This window comes from Dama dama, chromosome 23, assembly GCF_033118175.1.
Source record: "Dama dama isolate Ldn47 chromosome 23, ASM3311817v1, whole genome shotgun sequence".
NCBI classification, from domain to species: Eukaryota; Metazoa; Chordata; class Mammalia; order Artiodactyla; family Cervidae; genus Dama; species Dama dama.
Window position 1 is genome coordinate 20,010,915 of NC_083703.1, and position 20,323 is coordinate 20,031,237.

The window sequence follows — 20,323 nt, forward strand, 5'->3', positions numbered from 1 at the left end:
TGATCCCCAGGAAAGCTAGCTTTTGCGTCACTGACTTTAACTAGGAAATTGAGGAATTTTTTGTTTTGGAAAGCTACTTTCTCTAAGCCATTTCAAGTAAGTTAATGAATGTGTTTCATATGTGAATTATAAGACTGCATTGGAAAGTAATAAACCAGTACAAATAGATTGAGTGGATTTTGTTATGGGACCCACGTGGTGTTCTTTACTTTTTCCTTAACAATTTAAAATAATGAGGTGTAGAACTTTGAGGACTACACAAATTTTTTAATAAGCCCTTAAAAATTAATAATGGTGAAATATGTATTTATCATCAAGGAAAAAGGATTAAATAAATACATGTTAGTCCCCACTGGAAGCAATATGAGGTTTTTATGGACCACAAAGCGCAGTGATGAACTTGTCTTCTAGGGACTCTTTACTCTTTTTTTTGGATTTCCTTTTTAAACTGAAATTTCTTCTAATTTATTTGATATGGCATCTTACCAATCTTCTTTTTTTAAACTTTTCTACCAATCAGATACTACACCAAAATGATTAAGAAAAAAACAACTGTCTGCTGGAACTGATTCAATATGATATACATTCAGTGTCAATGCCCAGTTCCATCTTTTTACTTCCCAATAATATTCTAATTTTCTTTCTAGATCCTTAATTCTTTGTAGAGTCACTTTTCAAAGGAGTTATAAAGTAGTAATATCACATAATAAAAAGCAATTTATGAAAGTTTTGTAACGTTTTTTAAAACTAAAAATACCTTTTATTTCTAAAAGATTTTATGCTCATTGTAAAAGTACTTAATGTTATAAAGACAGTAAAAATCACTGCCATTCAGTTGTAATAACTGGTAAGATTTCCTGATGCTCATTGTTTATATGTATATGTATGTGCTGTTTGCTCAGTTGTGTCTGACTGACTGTGACCCCCGTGGACTATAGAATCCCACCCACCAGGCTCCTTTGTCCATGGAATTTCCCAGGCAAGAATACTGGAGTGGGTTGCCATTTCCTTCTCCAGGGGATCTTCCTGACCCAGGGATTAAACCCAGGTGTCCTGTATCAGCAGTCAGATTCTTTAACGCTGCACCACCTGGGAAACCATTATTTACATATTTCTCCTAAAATGATGAGATGGTTGAATGGCATCATTGACTCAAAGGACATGAGTTTGAACAAACTCTAGGAGATAGTGAAGAGCAGGGAAGCCTGGAATGCTGCAGTCCATGGGGTCAGAGGGAGTTGGACATAACTGAGCTACTGAACAACAGCCTAAAATGAAAATTCATAGACAAAAATATTTTAGCAGTAATTCTCAGTCTATATGAAAGTACATTTATTATATGTTCAGAGTTTAATATTTGTTACAACATGATTATTATATTTTCTCACAGACCCTGGCCCTGACTTACTAGTTGGCGAGGGTCACATCCAGTACTGAATTGTGCTTGGCTCCTCTTCTCTGGGTTATAAAGAGCGAAACTGAAGAAGCATAGGTCATAAGACTGTTCTCAAAATCACTGGGCTGCTGCTGCAGAGAAATCTGCAATCTTTTTTAGGCCTAATTTCTTCATAATAAAAATCCCTGCCTTGTTGTGAGGATTAAATGAAAGATTGTGTAGGCAGTTTGTTGTGTGTTATAGATGTTTCATAAAATTAGTTCTTTCTCTTTTCCCTAAAAATTTTGCTTTAATAGGTAGGATGCTTTGCATGTAGTGATAGCCATGAATCTACTCCAGCAAGCTCTTGAGACGGAGAATGTTGTATTTCTTTAATTCGGATTAATGTACTGGGTGGATCCATTACATGTCTAGTTATAATTTCATGTAGAGCATTCAGTAAACTTTATTAAAGATTACTTTGCATGTCAGCAACACAGCTCTGTTATCCAAGTTACGTTGTGCTCAAAGATTTGTGAACTTATCACATGGCTACATTGCTCAGTTATAATTGAAAAAAGACTTGCAGAAATTTAATTCACAAAAAAGATCCCATCTGTTTTGTTTACTGAAATACATTTAAGGGTTGTATTGTTGACTAAATTGAGGTTGTATTGAGGAATAGAGAAGTGTGTTCTTTAGTAATTGGCACATCGGAAGTCCTCAGTATATGCTAGCAATTATCACTTTTTGTTAATTAAAATTTATAAAATTTAAAATTCGTAAGTGCCCTGCCTTTCGAAGAAGTGATTTGTCCTTATGTGTAGCAAGACATATTTGTTTAGACTTTTTATTTTTTACTGATTTAAGTAAAAGTTTACTTAAACTAAAGAGCCTTTTAATGAATGGGAAGATTGATGATGAATGGAAAAGCCCTGATGCTGGAAAGATTGATGGCAGGAGGAGAAGGGATGGTTGGATGGCATCATCAGCTCAATGAACATGACTTTGAGCAAACTCCAGGTGTTACTGAAGGGTGGGAAAGCCTGGTGTGCTACAGTCCATGGGGTCGCAAGGAGTCTGACATGACTGAGCAACTGAACAAGAAGTTTCTACATTAACAAATTGATGATTAATTTTGTAATAATTTTTAAGCCAAGGAGAAATTGGTTTTTTGAGAGAAAAAGTTATAAATTGTTTTTTTAAATATAAATCTAGATATTTACTTACTCATGTATTGCACTTACTTTACCCTGAAGATAAAGCATTTAAAAATGTCACCTCTGTAAGGATTAAATGTTAGTTAGAACAGCAAAATTGGTCAGATCACAAAATCAGTTTGTTTCTACAATCCATAAATTAGAGTGTTTTTTTTCAGGAATGTTCAAAAGAAACCAATGGGTATTAGTCTGATAAGGAAGCCACACTTGAACCAGATTGATTACGCTGGTTAAAATCATGTCACCTAATGGGTACACTCAGCCTTTGGTGTGTGGTAGGGAACCTGAGCAGTGAGAGCCACTTCCTGCAAAATAAATGGCTTCCATATTGTTGAAGTGGTGATAGTGGTCAAGTCTTTGGGATAAATATGCTAGGAGTCAGGCAGAGGATGCCAGGAGGGATGCTGGAGTTAGTTATTGAACTCAGTGATACTTAGTAAGGCTTCCTTTGTGTGTCTTGGAGTACAGGAATCCGGTGGAGGAAGATTCCTGCATATGACTGGATGTTAGACTAAGTATGCCTGATAGGATTCCTCCACTCCCTGAAACCTAATAATCTATAAGAAGCAAGCTTAGATTTTGAAACTTAATTTCAGGATTCCACTGTGCATGTAACAGGTGCAAAGATACATACTATTTGTTGTTCTCTGTGGTTAGATAGCTTCATAAATCAGCACCATCTGTTCTTCTTCTGAAAGACTCTTCTCTTGCCTTGGGTTGTGTGGAGTCATGTTGTGTATGTTTCAAGACAGGAAATGTTTCATTTCTGTGGGAAATGGAAATTTCATGGACTATGTTCAGGACTGTGTTTGCCATTCCGTTTGATCAGTATTAACTTGAGATGAGGGTGTTAGGCATCCTCTTGAGGGTGGGCAACTCACATATAATATTCAACATCACAGGTACTGAATTATTCTTCATTTAATCCAAAGTTATCTGACATTGAACTGTGGAGTTCTGTGGAGCAAGTTTATATTAAGATGAACTGCACTGCCTTTAAAGGTATAAGAGCTATTATTTTCCCTCTATAATACAAGAAGACCGTTTTATTTTTAAAAGTCTTGCTTATTATCTAGTACTGTCTTTTCTTAAGAGCATTTTAATTCTTTTTTGTAAAGTGCTTTTGCTCTAGTAGAATATAATGATCTTTAAATAAAATTATATTACACATTTCCTGATTTTATTTCTTTAGAAGTTTGCTTATAGGTTTATCATTTTCAACAGTGAAATCCCGCCCCCCCCCCCCCCCCCCCCGCCCCTGCCAAATGTTTTCAATTGTTTTCCACATATGATGGAAAATTATTTTTCCCTGGGGATTAGGCTAATTAATCAAATAGTGGCAACCTTAACACAAAAGCCTTCTGGAATCCAATTTGTGATACTCAGGGGACTTGGAAACAGATTCCCCTCAGAATTTATTTTCCACCAAATGTGATCCCCTGAAGTGGTTTGATTCATACTGTCAACATTCAAGTGATGTTGGAAGCTGTGGCTCACTCAGAGTTAATGTATCTCTCATTAAGTTTGGAAAATTTTGGAATTCCAAAACTCCAAAAAGGTGAAAAAGATCATTTAGTTGAGCATTTGTGTAGCAGCGTAATTGAACTGGTTAAATTATTTTACATGAAAAATAATAACAACAACATTTGAGGAAGAATATTATAAATTTGTTTAGCAAGATATCATCAGAACTTTCTTTTCCTTTCTTGCTTCCTAAACATAAAAATCAAAGATTGGTATGCTGGAAATTTAAGTAAGCAAGTATAACTCAAGTTTTTAAAACACATTTAAACAGTATTTAAATTTTTTCTTGAAATTGTAGGCTTTTCTTTAAAGTAATAGCTCTTCAAAATATTTATATCCTCAGAACTCAAGAGTATGAATGCAGAGATGCAGGTGATTGCTTTCTGGGTGAATTTTTATTGTGTTCCATAAAACAGACAATTTTCCTTGTTTTGTAAACAAACCGATTACAAAGTTTATTCTCTTGTATGAATGATGGAAGCAGGATTCAGATTTTAAGTGTTCTAACTACCAATTCTGTACTATTTTGCAATAGTATCCACTTAAGTTTTTGGATATCATTAACAAAAATCTGTGAATATAGAGAAAATATTTAGTGCCCAAGAAGGAAAAAATACAACTAGATAATTTTTGAAATTAAAAAGATAATTATGAATTTAGCCTAATTTCATTTTTTCCCTCTCCTCTTACTACTTGACTCTTCCATCTTAAAAACGTTGCTTAGGTTAGTATTATATCACAGAGAAAGGGTTAACAAAAATTATTTCCCCCTCTGCACGAGAGTATAAACTTCGGTGAGGTTTTTGGTTTTGTTTTGTTCCCTTTTCCTGGAAACCTGATACAGGTTTCCGTGAACAATCTTTGTATGATAATTAGATTATTTTGATTGGTAAATTGTATCTGGACTGGAAAAACTAGATATCTGACAAGCAGCTGTCCCTTTGGTGATGTCATGAGACATCCTGGCTTCTCTGAGGCAGGAGTCTGCTGAGCCAGGGTCGCACTTTGCATCCCGCCCCATCAGTGTCTTCCTGTGCCCCTCAACTGTCATCTGGGGGACCCACAGGAGAAGGTCGTAGGCAGCTTCCAGGAAGGCGCCTGCCAGGGACCCGAGCACGATACTGCCTTCCTGGCAAGTTGGGTTTCCTGTCTTTTATTGTTTGAAGTAAACCTGGTGCCAGATTTAAATTAAAATTAAATACAGCATACTGGAAGGCATTTAATGAAAAAAAACTAGCACTCTCTGCGTTCCCCCAGCCCCTCTCACTAGAGGCAGCAACTCCCAATTTATGCAGATGTTGGTTGGTTCTGGTATTTACTTCCATGTTTTGGAATAAAATATTTATGTTGTTGTTTTGTAGTTACTAGCTATTGACATCTTTTGATTTGTCATTATGGAAGATGGGGTTTTCCCTTTAATGCCACATTTACCTTCCTGATTCCCCTCCTCTAAGTCTTGTTACATGAAAATTCCAAGTGGAATCAATACCCAGTGTCACATTATATGGTGATGTGAGAACCGCTCACGGCTTAGCTGAGTGGATTCTCTGATTACGTTTCCTTTCCTACGCATTTTCCTTCGCCGTTCTTGGAGCTAATTGCTTTGGCATTTTGACAATTTGGTTTGTTTTCTCTGTCTATACTTTAATCTGTGTCTCCCGGCCGGCCCCCCGTCATTCTCTATCAGGTCTCTGAAAATATTTCCCAAATACTAAAAAACATCAGAGTAATTATTATTATGATTTTTCTCATGGAGACGGACTTCCCAGACCTCTGTGTCCTGCTGGACTGTCACCATATTCTGGACTTACCTTGCATTCTGTCCACTGTCTCATTGAGTTTTCTGGGTTTTACTGGAAGACATCCAAAAATAATTTTATAGGAAAGGAACCAGGGGAAGTAAAGACTTTGCTTGTCTGATTGGTGTTGTGTTTTTTTTTTTCACACTTGATTTTTGTTTTTCTTTGGTTGGGCATATTGTTCTACATTGAAAAATATGTTTTTCCCTTGATATAGAAGGTATAACTCTTTTCATGTAGTAGAATTTAATGTTTTACTGTTCAAAAGACATTCTTATCATAGAGCATGTGTTAATCATGTTCCCAGTTTTAGTTTGCTAGCGATCATACAAATGTGTGTATGTCCTGTGTGTGTGTGTACTCAATCGCTTTAGTCATGTCCGACTCTTTGCAACTCCATGGACCATAGCCCGCCAGGCTCCTGTGTCTGTAGATTTCTCCAGGCAAGAATACTGGAGAGGGTTGCCATGCCCTCCCGCAGGGGCCTACAGATGCTACCACTTGGCAATGCTCAGATTAAATTCTGTTATTGGGAGATAATTTTCCATGGTTCTTTTGCATTTCTGTACATCTTGAGAATGAAGGCCTTTGTGCCACACTCTTCTTTCAATGATGTGTGTACAGCAAACAACCTTGGAAGACAGACACGGAGTCTCCCTCCAGAGCAGTGAGCAGGCATGTTTGTGTAAAGGGTTCCAGTTCCCTGGGCCCAGTTTCTCCTATGTAGACCAATGTCCCCTGGCCCTCTTCTTATCACCTTTGAGAATTTTAGCTTAGGAATCAGTACACAAATGGATGATACTCTGGCTAATGCCATTGCTGTAATGAACAGACCTTTGTCTCTGAACCAAGGTGTCCTCTTTGACACCCATGAAGCTATGTGGCAGGCTAACTTAGAGCTTTCAAGCAGGATGAAATCATAGCCCCGTCACAGGTCTTCACATCTGTTTTCTCTCTGAAAATTTCCTCAACCAGCAACCCATGGTGTTTTCTTTTCCCTGCCATTTACTGGATTGTAGAATATTCATTGGAAGGAGTGTTGTTGAAGCTGAAGCTCTAATATTTTGGCCACCTGATGTGAAGAGCCAAGTCATTAGAAAAGACCCCCGTGCTGGGAAAGATTGAAGGCAGCAGGAGAAGGGGGCAGCGGATGAGGTGGTTAGAGAGCATCACTGACTCAGTGGACAAAAATTTGAGCGAACTGCAGGAGATAGTAGAGGACAGAGGAGCCTGGTGTGCTGATGGTCCATGGGGTCACAAAGAGTTGAACATGACTTAGTGAATGAACCACAACAGCAATGCAGCATTTAGTTGTTTATCATTTTTGATATGTTTTCTCATTCTGAAACCCTTTTATGATGAAAGTACTTTGTATAAAACGAAGCGCAAGAAATTATGGGTTTTATGTAACTTTCTAAAATGCATATGATACATTCTGTATTTAATTGAGTAGCTAATATGTTTGGTATTAAATTTTACTGCAAGACATAAAGTATGAAAGGGTGAATATATACTCTTAAAATATCTTATAGTTGTATAACATTACCCTAAAACAATTACTGAGTTATGTTTTATATGTCATGTATTTATTGTTTCTCTTTTCAATAACAGCTAACATTTATTGTCAATTACCATGTGTCAGGTACTATGTTATAATTTGTGATGTGGGTTTATCTTACTTTTTCCTCTCAGTAATCTTAAGAAGAATTAGATGGTTTTATTGTTCCTAGTTTACAGAAGAAGGGATAGAAATACAGAAAGGGTATATAACTTGTTTAAGGATGTAAAATTGGCAGATGGCACACTCATTGTTCACATCCAAGTCTGTTTAATTTTCAAAACTGAACTCTCAACCACTATTCTCTACTGTAAAATAGATGGGATAGGACAAAAAGTACATTGACTCACCTGAAAAATTTTCTTCACACTGCATAGTTTAAATTAATACTCTAGGCCTTCCATCTTGATTTGACACATATCATAACTGAGCTTCATTTACTATGGTTACAATGGAATTCAGTGTATAACTCCTGCTAAAACTGACCGTGTTCAGTCGCAGCTCTTAAGAGTATAAAACAACAAAATAAAGCAGTACAGGAGTTGCTGTGTACACATTCCGAGACTGTAGTTCCCACAGCAATTGCAGCCCAGCCTCAGGGCAGTGAATTTTGCAAAATAACTAAACACCATATGCAGCGACATGAAATAATATTCTCCATGCTCTTGGGGCCCTGATAATGGCCACTGTGGGAACAGTGAGTGTGTCAATTATCAGTTGCTGTTTCATCACCATAGTTTGGGGCATTTCATTTGTGTGGCTCTTTCCCAGTGCTGCATAGGTGTTTCTGCCAGCTGTATATTGTGGTGGTGTTTCAGCGGTGCTTAAATTATTAATGAATCCTGAAACTAAATGTCTTTAACCCATAAACTATTTGTATGTTTTCCATCTGATTTATATACTACTGTATTTCTCTCCTGTCTATCCCAACTCCCAATGGAAAAGCTTAATTTTGGGAATTTATTGTTTACATTGTAAGTGTGGCTCTTAGGCAGGTTCAGATGTTGGTTCACCTTTGAAATATATCATGTACTGGTGCTTAAAAGAGATAAATGACTAAGAAGGACATAGGCAGAGCCCTTCGAAGCACAGGATCATCAGTCTTCAAGTAGTTTGGCCTCATGCAGTGCTCCACCATGGAGTTTATCTAAACTCATAGAAGAACTCGGCACATCCAGCTTCATATTTTGCTGGATTCTCAGAGGAAATGTCAATTGGGCAATACCAACTACCTTGCCTTCATATTGCCTTAGTGACTTGAAATATCATTTGATGCTCTATCTTGAACTTAGAGCCATTGCTTATCATTTTGTTTTTTGATGTCTCTGTTAATGGCTTATACATTTATACTATGAGTTAAAAATACACAACTTTTCTGTAATGGTAGACTCTCATTAGGTGGTTTAATAAGTTCATATATAAACTCACTGTTATCAAGTTTATATGGTAGAAAAAGATAAACCTAACAAATTATGGGTATGTAAATTATACACATAAACCTCCAAGATGTAAATTAAATAAATTGTATTGAGTTGTATTTGGAAGCATGTTACCCCAGAGATTCCTGAGGATGATTTTGTTTTCATTAGCAAATACTTGCATACTACCTGCTGGGTATAAGACACTGTGGAGCCAAAGTAAAGCCCACGTGAGCCTCTTAGTCACTGTGTTTGGAGATTCTGAGTCTTTTCTAAGTATTCTAATTTGGATAATAAAATGGTTGATGTCATCAGACATGTTTATCCTTATTCAGATGATCCTGCAAAGCCAACATCAGTGTTAGTGAACAGCTTAGTGAAAAGACAGTGGACAAGATGACAAAGAGAGGTATATTCTTGGGTGATATTTCATTTACTTTTATGAACCATCACATTTATTCCGCATGCACCTTTTGAAGCACCGGCATATTTACTCAATTTCTACAGCATGTTGGAATATAATATATTTTTTTGACAAACTATTGCCTTTCTGAAAGGAAGAGTGCAATGCTGGGAGGTGGTTTGCTTACTCTTTGTCCCTTTCCCTGCACCTGGTCCTTTGCAGCAGAAGTAAACAGAAGTGGCTCTTCATGGCTAAGATCTTACTGCCTTTACCTCTAAATGATCAGTCAGTGGGCTTAGGATAACCTTATGTGACATTTCACAGGATGAAGTGTTTAAGTCTAGGATTGGACTAACTTCATGTTCATTTTGACGACCTGTGTTAATAGGAACTAGGGAACTGACAGTAAGACTGAAGATTTTGCTAATCTTTAAGATTTATAATGGTCTCAGCTGTTTGGATTACTAAAATGTAAAATATCTGTCCCCAATGTAATGTACCTTTATTTGAATATTATAACATTGTAGTAATATATTCAGAGCAGTAGTAGGCATGCATGCATGTGTGCTTAGTCGCTCAGTCACGTCCAACTCTTTGCAACCCTTTGGACTGTAGCCTGCTAGGCTTCTCTGTCCATGGAATTTTTTAGGCAAGAATACTGGAATGGATTGTCATTTCCTCCTCCAGAGGATCTTCCTGACCCAGAGATCAAATCTGTGTCTCCTGCATTGCAAGCAGATTCCTTACCCGCTGAGCCATCAGGGACACCCAATATATATCAACAACCTCAGATTTGCAGATGATACCACTTGAATGCAGAAAGTGAAGAGGAACTAAAGAGCCTCTTGATGAAGGTGAAAGAGGAGAGTAGAAAAGCTGGCTTAAAACTCAACATTCCAAAAACAAAGATCATGGGATCCAGTCCATCACTTCATGAGAAATAGATGGGGAAAAAAGGGAAACAGTGACAGACTTTATTTTCTTGGGCTCCAAAATCACTGGGGACAGTGACTGTAGCCACAAAATTAAAAGACGCTTGCTCCTTGGATAAAAAAGCTATGACAAACCTAGACAGTATATTAAAAAGCAGAGGCATCACTTCGTCGACAAAGGTCCATATAGTCAAAGGTACGGTTTTTCCAGTAGTCATGTATGGGTGTGAGAGAAGTCAATTGTGAGGTCCAGAACTTTCCCAGCAGTGAGTGTAGCTAATGGTCACCTCCTTCAGGAGGACTTCTTGCCACATGCTGCGACTCCCAGGACTGCTGTTGCTAGAATCTCTGTCTCTGCGTCAGGCTACTGCTGACTCATGTCTCTGCAGGAGACCCTCAGACACTCAAAGGCAGGTCTGCCTTAGGCTCTTGTGGGGGTCCCTGCTCCTTTCCTGGGGTCTTGGTGCACACAAGGTTTTGTTTGTGCCCTCCAACCGTCTCTGGCAGGTATGAGGTTTGATTTTACATGTGATTGGGTCCCTCTTACCATCTTGTTGCAGCTTCTCATTTGCCCTTGATTGGGGGGTATCTTTTTTTGGTGGGTTCCAACATTCTCCTGTCAATGGTTGTTCAGTAGCTAGTTACAATTTTGGTATTCTTGCAGGAGAAGATGAGTGCATGTCCTTCTGCTCCGCCATCTTGGGTTTGATTTTTACATATGAAATATACCAAAAGGTGAAGTAAAAGTGATAAGGAGTTAACATAGGTATAAGTCTTAATGTTTCCTTTCCTTATTGCAGAGGCATCTTGTTCACCCCCTGGGGTATACTAACTCGGGGGACTTACTGCTTTAAAATGCAACTTTTCATATGTTCAAACCCATGTTATCATTCAAGGTCATCCTCACTAGACGAGAGACGTAGTTAATGTGGTCATAATGCCTGTTAGACCAGTTTTATCCAGTTTCTTTTCATTCACTTTCTAAGAATAAGCCTGACCCAGGGTGTGCTTCTCTTTGTTTAGGATGAGGATGTCGCAGAGGAAGACAGCAGCCGCGTGGAACCCGTGGGCCATGCCGACACCGGTGTGGAGAACATCCCCAACTTCTCTCTGGAGTAAGTTACTGACAGTTTCAGCTAAGTTCGTAACATCCATGTAGCTTCACTGATGGCAGCAAGTATTCTGAAACCGTATGGCATGCGGAATGTCTGTGCTTATTTAAAACATGCTTTGCACTGGTTTGTTTTCCAAAGAGCATCTTTCACCTACTGAGTTAATGATCTAATGTTAGGACTGTAGCATGGAAATTCACATGTACCTGCTCTGAGTTTCATGCCTTGGCAAATACTATTAAATGGTAGTCTAAAGTAGTATGTGATTGAAAATGTTTGTCATGTTCATGGCACAGTCACTGTTCTCAGGTTGCTTTTGTATGTCAGTATTTTGTTTGTCCTTCAACTTTGCCAAATTAGAAAAGATAGACATACTTTACTTGAAAAACTAGTCGGATCAGGTAAGCATCAGTCATTTTAGTATATGTTTTTATTGATTTGAAGAAATAGAATCTCTCAAGATATTTGACGGGGACCTTATATGAGGTTAGGGACCTTGAACATGATTTTAAGTATAAAAGGTCAAAGAAAAACTTTCATATATTGTCACAACTTTGCAATTATCTTAAATAACGTCATGTTTGAATGGAAAATGTTTTTAAGACTTTGAGTTACCTTAGAGCAGTCATTCTAAATTTTTTCTTTGACTTTGGGTAAAAGTTGGGGTGGAGATATTAATTATTAGACTCTTAATTTTGTCTTTTCTTGGCTTTCCAAGAAAGGGCTGTAAGAATTTTCTCAGTGAAATTAAACAGGGTCCTGAGTCAGATTATGTTTGGATATTCAGCACCCAGTGCTCTCCAAGTAATTACATTTAAGAAATACTTGTACTGTCGTAGTTCTTTTGAGAAAGACTATGAAATAAATAAACGTATCAAAAATACCATACTATCCTTAGTTGACAAGCAGACATTAAATAGATGTTCAAATGCTATTAATGATATCTGAAATAGGATTTTAGGACATTCTATGAAAACATTAAAAACTTAAATATCCATGTAAATAATATTACTTTAGTAAATATTTTGCAATATGACAATTTTAATTTAGCTAATTAGGATATTAACTAATGTCCTAAGTAGTATAAATGATTAAATCTATATACATATTTTCAATTTTGATTTGTTTGATATTCCTATCTTTAATTTTCTTGAGTCTTTGTATTACATAACCAGGGTACTTATAGTATATAGGATTACCTCAGGTTTTCATTTAAGACGTACAGTTTAAGTATTGGCATTTTCCAGTGCGTAAGAACTGTACTGGGATCCTGATCAAGTCCATTGGTAGTTACTTATGTTTGTCCAGGTTTCCTTAAACTAGATACCTAATATCAAGTTGAAATAGTATTTCCAAATACTGCTCATTGGATCAGTACTGTTTAGATTTATGTGCCATGCTCATACCCACAGAAATACCTACAAACAAAGTGAAATCTCATTGAAATGGTTTAGTAAATTTACATTCTCTATAGATTACACCAATTTGCAGTAAATTTGGGCTTATGATATTAATATTAAAGTTCTGTAGTTATGTAGTAGAAGTCTACAAATGAAGTCATGTAACTTCATATAAACAGTGTAAAGACTTGAGAGTTCAATCACAAACACTCTTCAGGTAATTGTCTGATTTTTCATGGGTGTCCACTGGGCTTGTGTCACCTGTATATGCAGTGAGCTTACAGCAGGCGGGATGCTAGGAGCAAGGGTGGTGGCATCCTATCTGGACGGCTACCTCCAGGGGCAGAGCTGTGCCCTTACTGGACTATTGGAAGGATCAATAAAGTGACCTGTGCAGGAGCGCTTTGTAAATTATAAAGTGCTGTGCAATGGAAACATCTTTAGCCCATTAGTCTTCATAATCCTTGATTAGATATTAGGATGGGAAATTTTCAGTGCAAGTCTAGAGATCTGATTACAAAATGTGAACTTGGACCATACAGAAGAGTGTGGTCCGAGAGCAATGTGCTGGGTGATTTTTAATGTAGTTATTTCTGATGATTGCTCCCCTCCCATGCCATCAGACTAGCGTGCAGGTATGTAGTGTTGAATGTGCTTTCATCACCATGCTTCTATTCCAGAATGTGAATGTATATGCGTGTGTGCCCCTTGGAATTTTTGTTTTGTCCTCTTTTGTTGTTTACTGTGTGTCCGTGCTGTTGCAGTTTTGTGTTTGGTTTGGTTTGGTTTTGGTTTGTGACAGTACATGTTCATGCTCCCTCATTCATCATTGTCTCACAGTGATATGGTAAAGCTCGTACAAGTCCCCAACGATGGAGGGCCTCTGGGAATCCATGTAGTGCCTTTCAGTGCTCGAGGCGGCAGGTAACGTATCTTGCAGGTTTTTAATTGAATCATAATGTACAGTGTTTTATCTTCCTTTTTGCTCAGATGTAGAGTAGTGTTGACTTAGCATATGCTTAATAGAAGCCTTTTCATTTGGGGGCCACTTTGCCTTCCTTCACACATATGCATCATAATCACAGAAAGCACTTAGGCTGATGAAGAAATCGGGCATTTAAATTATTCTAATAATTTTATTGTTCATCACATCCATGCAAACATTTTACCATGCTGCAAATTGATGATAGCCTTTATTGCCAGAACTCCAGCTGAATGTGCAAAGGTAAGGAAGTTCTTCAAGCATTTTTCTGGGAAACATGTATCCAGTATAAGCTATCTGGATAACATAGAAAATGATTCATTGAAAATTTGTTTATATGTTTGTTTAGTTCTTTAATTTTGTATGATTTTTATAATTGTGTTCTAAAATTTTTAAGTTAGAGAAGCTATAGATTTATTTCCTCCCATGGGATCTGTGTCTCCTCTTCAATCTGCCCACCCAAATGGCACAGTTTTGCACCGTTTGTTAGTATGACTTCATTACTTCATAGAAGATGTATCCTTAAAAATGTCAAATGTTACATGAGTTTCTTTTACCCTACTGCTTGTTTTCAATGAAAGAATTATTGTTTGCTTTATATATATTCAAATACTAAGAACTGATTTTGCAGCTAATCACATCAACTAATCAAATGTTTGATGAGTCTTTCATCATCTGCCTCCTCCTGGGGCATGGTGGGGCATGGGGAGAGGCATTAACCTTTGAGTTTTAATCTCATCCTCTCTTATTTACCCATCTACTTATTACCCACTGAAACATATTTATGATCTATTTGTGTTTTTAGCTTGAACTTCTTTCTTTTATTGTTATCCCTTTATCTATTTATTTTTAAACTTCCTTTGTGCTGGGAGAAGAAAACAGGGAGCTGGAAAGTCACCTTAGGCCAATGAGTTCTCAGAACATAGGACATTCTTTCAACTCTTGCAAAGGAATTATAAGCATCTAGTATGTTGTAAGAGACGTTGCAATGTCAATTACAGGCATGTGACTGAATTATCTGTTTAATTTTTTAAAATAAGTGTTTGAACAATTGCACTACCTTCCTAGTATATGTTCCTGACAGTGCTGTGTCCAGACTTCATGTTTCTGGTAAAGCACATGCCTTATGGAAGGTCTGGAAGCTGATACATTGATTTACCTAGAACTCTGCTGGAGTAGGAGGCTTGAAAGTGAGCATTATCTAACATGATGTGAAATTCTCCTGGAATTGAGAGCAGGGTATTAAACTCACAGACTTATGACCACTTTTACTTTTTTCCCTTCTTTTCTTCTTCTTTTTTAAAAACTCTAGAGAAACACTGAACTTTCGTCAAAGAACTTTTATTTAAATGAGCTCAGATGTTTTCAAAATGGCCCTTGTCTTTATTTCCTTTAAAAATTATAATTTTAAATGACCTCAGAAGTTAAATCCCTTTTCCATTTATTTCATGAGTAGAAAAATAAGCTAAGAGGGTAAAATGCATGGATGATAGCTTCCCAATACTAGTGTGCCTTTAACTGCTTGTGGAATAGAACTCACCACAACTGAGACTTAATTGTGTATGGACCAGCTTTGAACCAGTATTTCAAACATATTATTTTCTGCCATTTATTACACATTTTCTACATTGTGAAAGGATATTGGGATAAAATAGATAGGTAAAAAGCCTAAAGCAAAAAAACTAAGATAGAAAAATAAATCTACTGCAGATTAATTCAGTGGAAGGTATTTATACTGGTTACCATGGCATTTCATTTTGATATACAGAACTCATTCGACTAGACAAGGATCCCTTTGCAGAACTAGAAGTTGTCATTTTTAATCCCTGTTGATTTGGCAGTGTAATGAAGAAAATCCTGTACAGCATTCTTGTACAAGGGACAAAGAGATTAAGACAATGAGATTCTTTATAAACCCTTTCTAGGCATCAGCAATTTTCATACTGGGAAACGGAGCAGAATTCTTTCCCCCTAACACCTGTAATGTGTCTTTGAGCTTCCTCATTGTCTTGACATTCCTGGTTCTCTGGAGTGAGGCCGAAAATGCAGAGAACAACAGGGGGGCTCATCCAGAATTCTAGACGCCAATCTTCAGGAGCCAGAGACACCCATCTCCCTTGTTCTCAGAAATGCTGACAAGTAAATTCTTTCCCAGTCTGTCAGAAACCTTCCCAAGCATTTACTGTGTTATGTGTTGGGAAACAAGGATGAATGGGACATGGTCTATCTCCAGGGATTTGCAGTCAAGATGGCGTGATAGCCAGGAACTCACACTATTATAATTATGTGATAAATGCCGACATTGTGAGTTGATGGAGGAGGGGTTGTCTGAATTAGGTAACTGAAGCTGGCTTGTTGTAGAAGATGATTTTAATTGAGATGACACCTTATGAAGGAAGCTACATCAGCTCCATGGTGACTGTGAGGGCAAATTAAGCAATGCAGTATAGCATAAAGGAGGAAATTAAGTGGAACTCGTGAAGAAATTGCATATATTATCCAGTGGGAATATGAGAATATATATTTGTGGGATGTAAGTTGAAATTTCTGAGAATAAGTTTCTTTGTGCAAAATTCCAGTCATACTTGGGCCCCTGTCAGTTTTGGAGATGTAATTAATTGAATAACATTTAGTGAATACTTATTTTTCTAAAAGTGACATATACATGTCAGTATTGCTTTCTGATTTCAATTTCAAAGTCAAAAAGTTTTAAGGAACAGTACAGAATGGGAATTATACATCCTAAAGAGAAGAAACTCGATGCGAAACATCTCAAATATCAAACATAATTCAGGGAAATTGGAAAAAATGTGAAGTCAATGTTAGAGAAATTTTTAAAGTTGCTTATGTATTTGGTATTATTTTGGCCTGCAGTATAATGAAGTTTTTTGAATAAAGATTCTGCTGGATCAGTTTTAAAAGGTCATTTTCTAGAGTGGGTTGAATGTTCTTTAGTGACAACTGGCTTGTGGCTGCCCTTCCCCCAGCCACTGCCTTGGGCACTAAAAACAAAAACGGAGACAAATGGCTGCACAGGGGGGTCTGTGTTGATACCCCTTGATGCTCTGTTTTTCTCTAGTTATCATCCTGTATTTTATTCAAAAATATAAAATTAGCTGATCCCCACCCAGAGTTCTTTATTCACAGTTTCACTACCTTGAAATCAATTTTCACTTCACACATATAATTTCATTTCCTCTTGATTTAAATGTCAAACATAACCTCCTTATTTAAATCACAAGTGCTACTACTTTCAGGATGGCTCTGCCAAGTGATTGTCATTTCCTTTGGCAGAAAAATCATGTTTCATGTTAAAATTTTTTATATTTCTAGGACCTAGCCCAACAATATTGCTCAGCGAAGCTTACTGTGACTATCCCTACTAACTCTGCATTGCTATTGAAATAAAATACATATAAAAATAAATATCTGATGTACATTAGAAATGAAACAATAAGGATGTATCCTGGCTTGATGTTAATAAGTTTTCCTGAGCCTTTCCAATTACTTAGGAATATGATTATGCTGTAATATTAAATATTTAGAAAGCAAGATAAAATGTATATTCTGAAATCGGGGCTGGGCTTATGAAATAGTAAGATTTTGTAGTTTTAAGGGACTTAAAAGTCTAATTGAGAAATGTGTATTATATAAAGAGATCTATACTATGTGTCCAAAGAACTTGATGCATGTGTGTGGTAGGATTTAGAGGAAGTGGAGCTGTGAAGCAATGGAACTTGATCTGTTCTTTAAAGGAAATATATGACTCAATGCTAGTGATGTCTGAGAAGATCTTCTTTCCAGGAAGAGGACATACGAAAGGAAGATGTTCCATACAAATGTGTGTGATTTGCTGAGAAATAATGATTTGAAACAGAGTGTATTGGAAATGGCTCTTAGAAAGCACTTTATGAATGGCCTGTGAGACTTCATTCCGTAAATAATAGAGAAATTGTTGTAGGTTTTCGAGAAATTGCATTGTATTATTTTTTAGGTTAGCTATTATTCTTCTATTTGGTCCCAGTCTAACTTATAGAAGACATTCTTAATCTTCTCCCCTATGGAAACACATATGGCTAAAGCATATTATTCTTTTTTAAATTAAATTTTATTCTTTATTTTATTTTTTAAAGCATATTATTCTTAATAAAGTGCAGCCTGCTTCTCTCTTTTCTGTAATGGACATAATTGAATAATTTTTGTCTCAAATAAAACCCAAGTGTTTATTAAGTTTTAACTATTCTGTAGAAAAGAGTAGTAGGTAGACATATTTGGAAGGTCTTAAGAAAAATACTCATCTACTTAATAATTCAGTGAAATTCTATGAACTTGACTCCTTTAATACTTATGTGAGTTATAAATAGTGTTAGTTTTAACTCTTAGGTCACTGAACCTTTATTATATTACTTTTTGCTGTATAAGACATCAAAAACAGAACGCTCATCTTCTTTCCAGAATTCCCAGTTACCTGTGCCGTTTTCCCTCTTTGTGGCAGTCAGTGATGGCCGTAACCACATGCTGAGTCTTCGTGTTATTGGCCAAGGGCTTGTTAGGAACAGTCCAGGCTAAGAGATGCATCTTGATGGCACCTTTTTTGAGACCAAAGATACTTGGGACAGTTCCTGGCTCTGTCCTTCAAGTAAGTGTGGCCTGAGCAGGTTTCCTTCATTTAGCCTCAGTCTTCACATCTGAAGGCTGGTACACTCCTGTGACTTTGTATGGTTTAAATAAGAAAATACAGGAGCTTACAAAGTGCGTGTAAAATTCCTTTAGTGTGAGGTATTTGGCAGTGGCAGCTAATATAATAAGAATGGTGTTGACGTTTCACCTTTTACTTACCTACCTGTGATGCACTTTAAGATTACCTCCAAATGCTGGGTGTTCTGGTTGTCTACGCAAGTGCTAATGAGACTGTATAATAGTGGAATATGATGTCAAAATGATCTCTTCTATCATGAATGTGAGATGAAAACTTACTGTTACATCATAAATTTGAGAATTTCAGTACAGACTTATTTAGGTAGTTGGGTGTATTTGTTAATGAAGAATTACAGCCAATTTGAATTTCATGGAAACAGCTCAGGTATTAAGAGCTTTATTTGAGGCTTGTTTATTTCCATTCACTTTAGAGTTTTTAAGTTGAATATTCACTTTTAAAAGAATAAATGTCCTCTTGCACTTTGAGTACTATATTTCAATTCATTTCCCCCCAAACACAATTTATTTACTGTATCTGTATCCTGTTGTCTGGAAGATTTCAGTTGTTCATTCTCAGCTGCAGATTCATTTTGTTTGAATCAAGGGGACATATTAAATGCATTTGTTTTAGAGAGAAAAGTTGTATTTTACATTTAGATAAAACTTGCTTCTTTAAATGTAGTAATATGATGACTATCATTTCTGCCCTAATTTTAAGGAATTCTCTATTTTCACTTTACCATGTTTTGGTCCACTTTATCTCCTCCACTAAAGATTAAAAAAAAAAAAAAAAAAGTCAAGATGTTTTCTATTAACTTGGAGTCCTGACTGTGGTTCTGAGGGATTGAATGTAGGTCATTTCCAGCCCACTGTCCCTGGCTCAGTGAGGAGAGAGGGTCCTGCTGCTGGGAGCTCGTTCTGCTCATGCCTTCTCTGCTTTTGCTGTAGTGGTGTTTACGCTGTGTCAGCTTTTATTAAGATGAATTATGATCATTTCCATACAGCTGGGTGGCAGTTGTGGGAGTTTACGTTATCAAAGCAAAACTCAGACTTGCTCAGCCAATTTAGATGTCAATAAAACATTTGTTACTTATTTTCAGTTTTATCATTGGCTGTAATTTATACTTAGGATTGAAAATGTTAACATGTGTGACTGAGTTTGTTTTAATTAAGTGTATAATTAGGCTAATGAACCTTGTAAAAATGTAGTGGTGCAATCCTTAATATAATCTAAGCAGTTAAATTTCTAATTATGCATCCAAAATCATGTACAGAGATGCTGCCTTTCCAAGGCTGGCTCTCTGGGGCTGTATTCTCCTTCTTTGCCCCCTTTTGGGGGTAAGAAACATTGTACAAAAGCCATGGTGAAGGACTTCAAAGAAATATGTGTATATTTACATATTTTTTAATGTAGGAAATTCATTCAGAAGTGGGATTTGTACATAGCGGACATAGTGTGTTTTCCCCTAAATTTTTAAAAAGATAGAGGAACCAGGGAAGAGAGGTAGTTTTGGGGGTGTTTTCAATTTACCAGAAGAAATCCACTTGCCCAGAAAGCATCTTGCCAAGTCAGGTTCACATTAGGTTCATGCAGGAGGTGAAGAGGTGCTGCCCCATATAACCCCGAGCCCTGATGCTGTGGATTCCCAGAGCTGACCTCCCTGCTCTGTTAATAATGACCTGCTCGTCCTCCTGCACAGTCAGGCTGGTGCTCGGCCCCTGGTCCTCTCCCCAGGCGACCTCCCCTCCCCACTGCCCTCCCCACTTTTCTTCTCCCTCTCCTCGCTCTTCTGTCTTTCGCAAAGTGGTTCCTTCCGATGAAAAGTGGTTGCCCCTAATGAGGAATTCCGGTACTGACTGCCAAGAAGGAAAACTACTCTCTACCCTGGCATAGAGTCATGC

At 37.1% G+C, this 20,323-nt stretch overlaps 1 protein-coding gene across 15 annotated transcripts in view; it reads left to right on the top strand.

The window, feature by feature from the left end:
* Positions 1-20,323, top strand: part of PARD3 (par-3 family cell polarity regulator) — a 557,182-nt gene that overhangs the window by 291,490 nt on the left and 245,369 nt on the right. For 13 of the 15 annotated variants that reach the window (XR_009690004.1, XM_061126148.1, XM_061126154.1 and 10 more), the window contains 2 exons: positions 11,253-11,344; positions 13,582-13,665. Coding sequence is in view for 14 of the 15 variants with exons in the window: in XM_061126148.1 (XP_060982131.1) it covers positions 11,253-11,344; positions 13,582-13,665 (176 nt within the window). In the remaining variant the exon portion in view is untranslated. The remainder of the gene's footprint in view (positions 1-11,252; positions 11,345-13,581; positions 13,666-20,323) is intronic. The other 2 variants (XM_061126152.1, XM_061126157.1) reach the window with 1 other exon arrangement.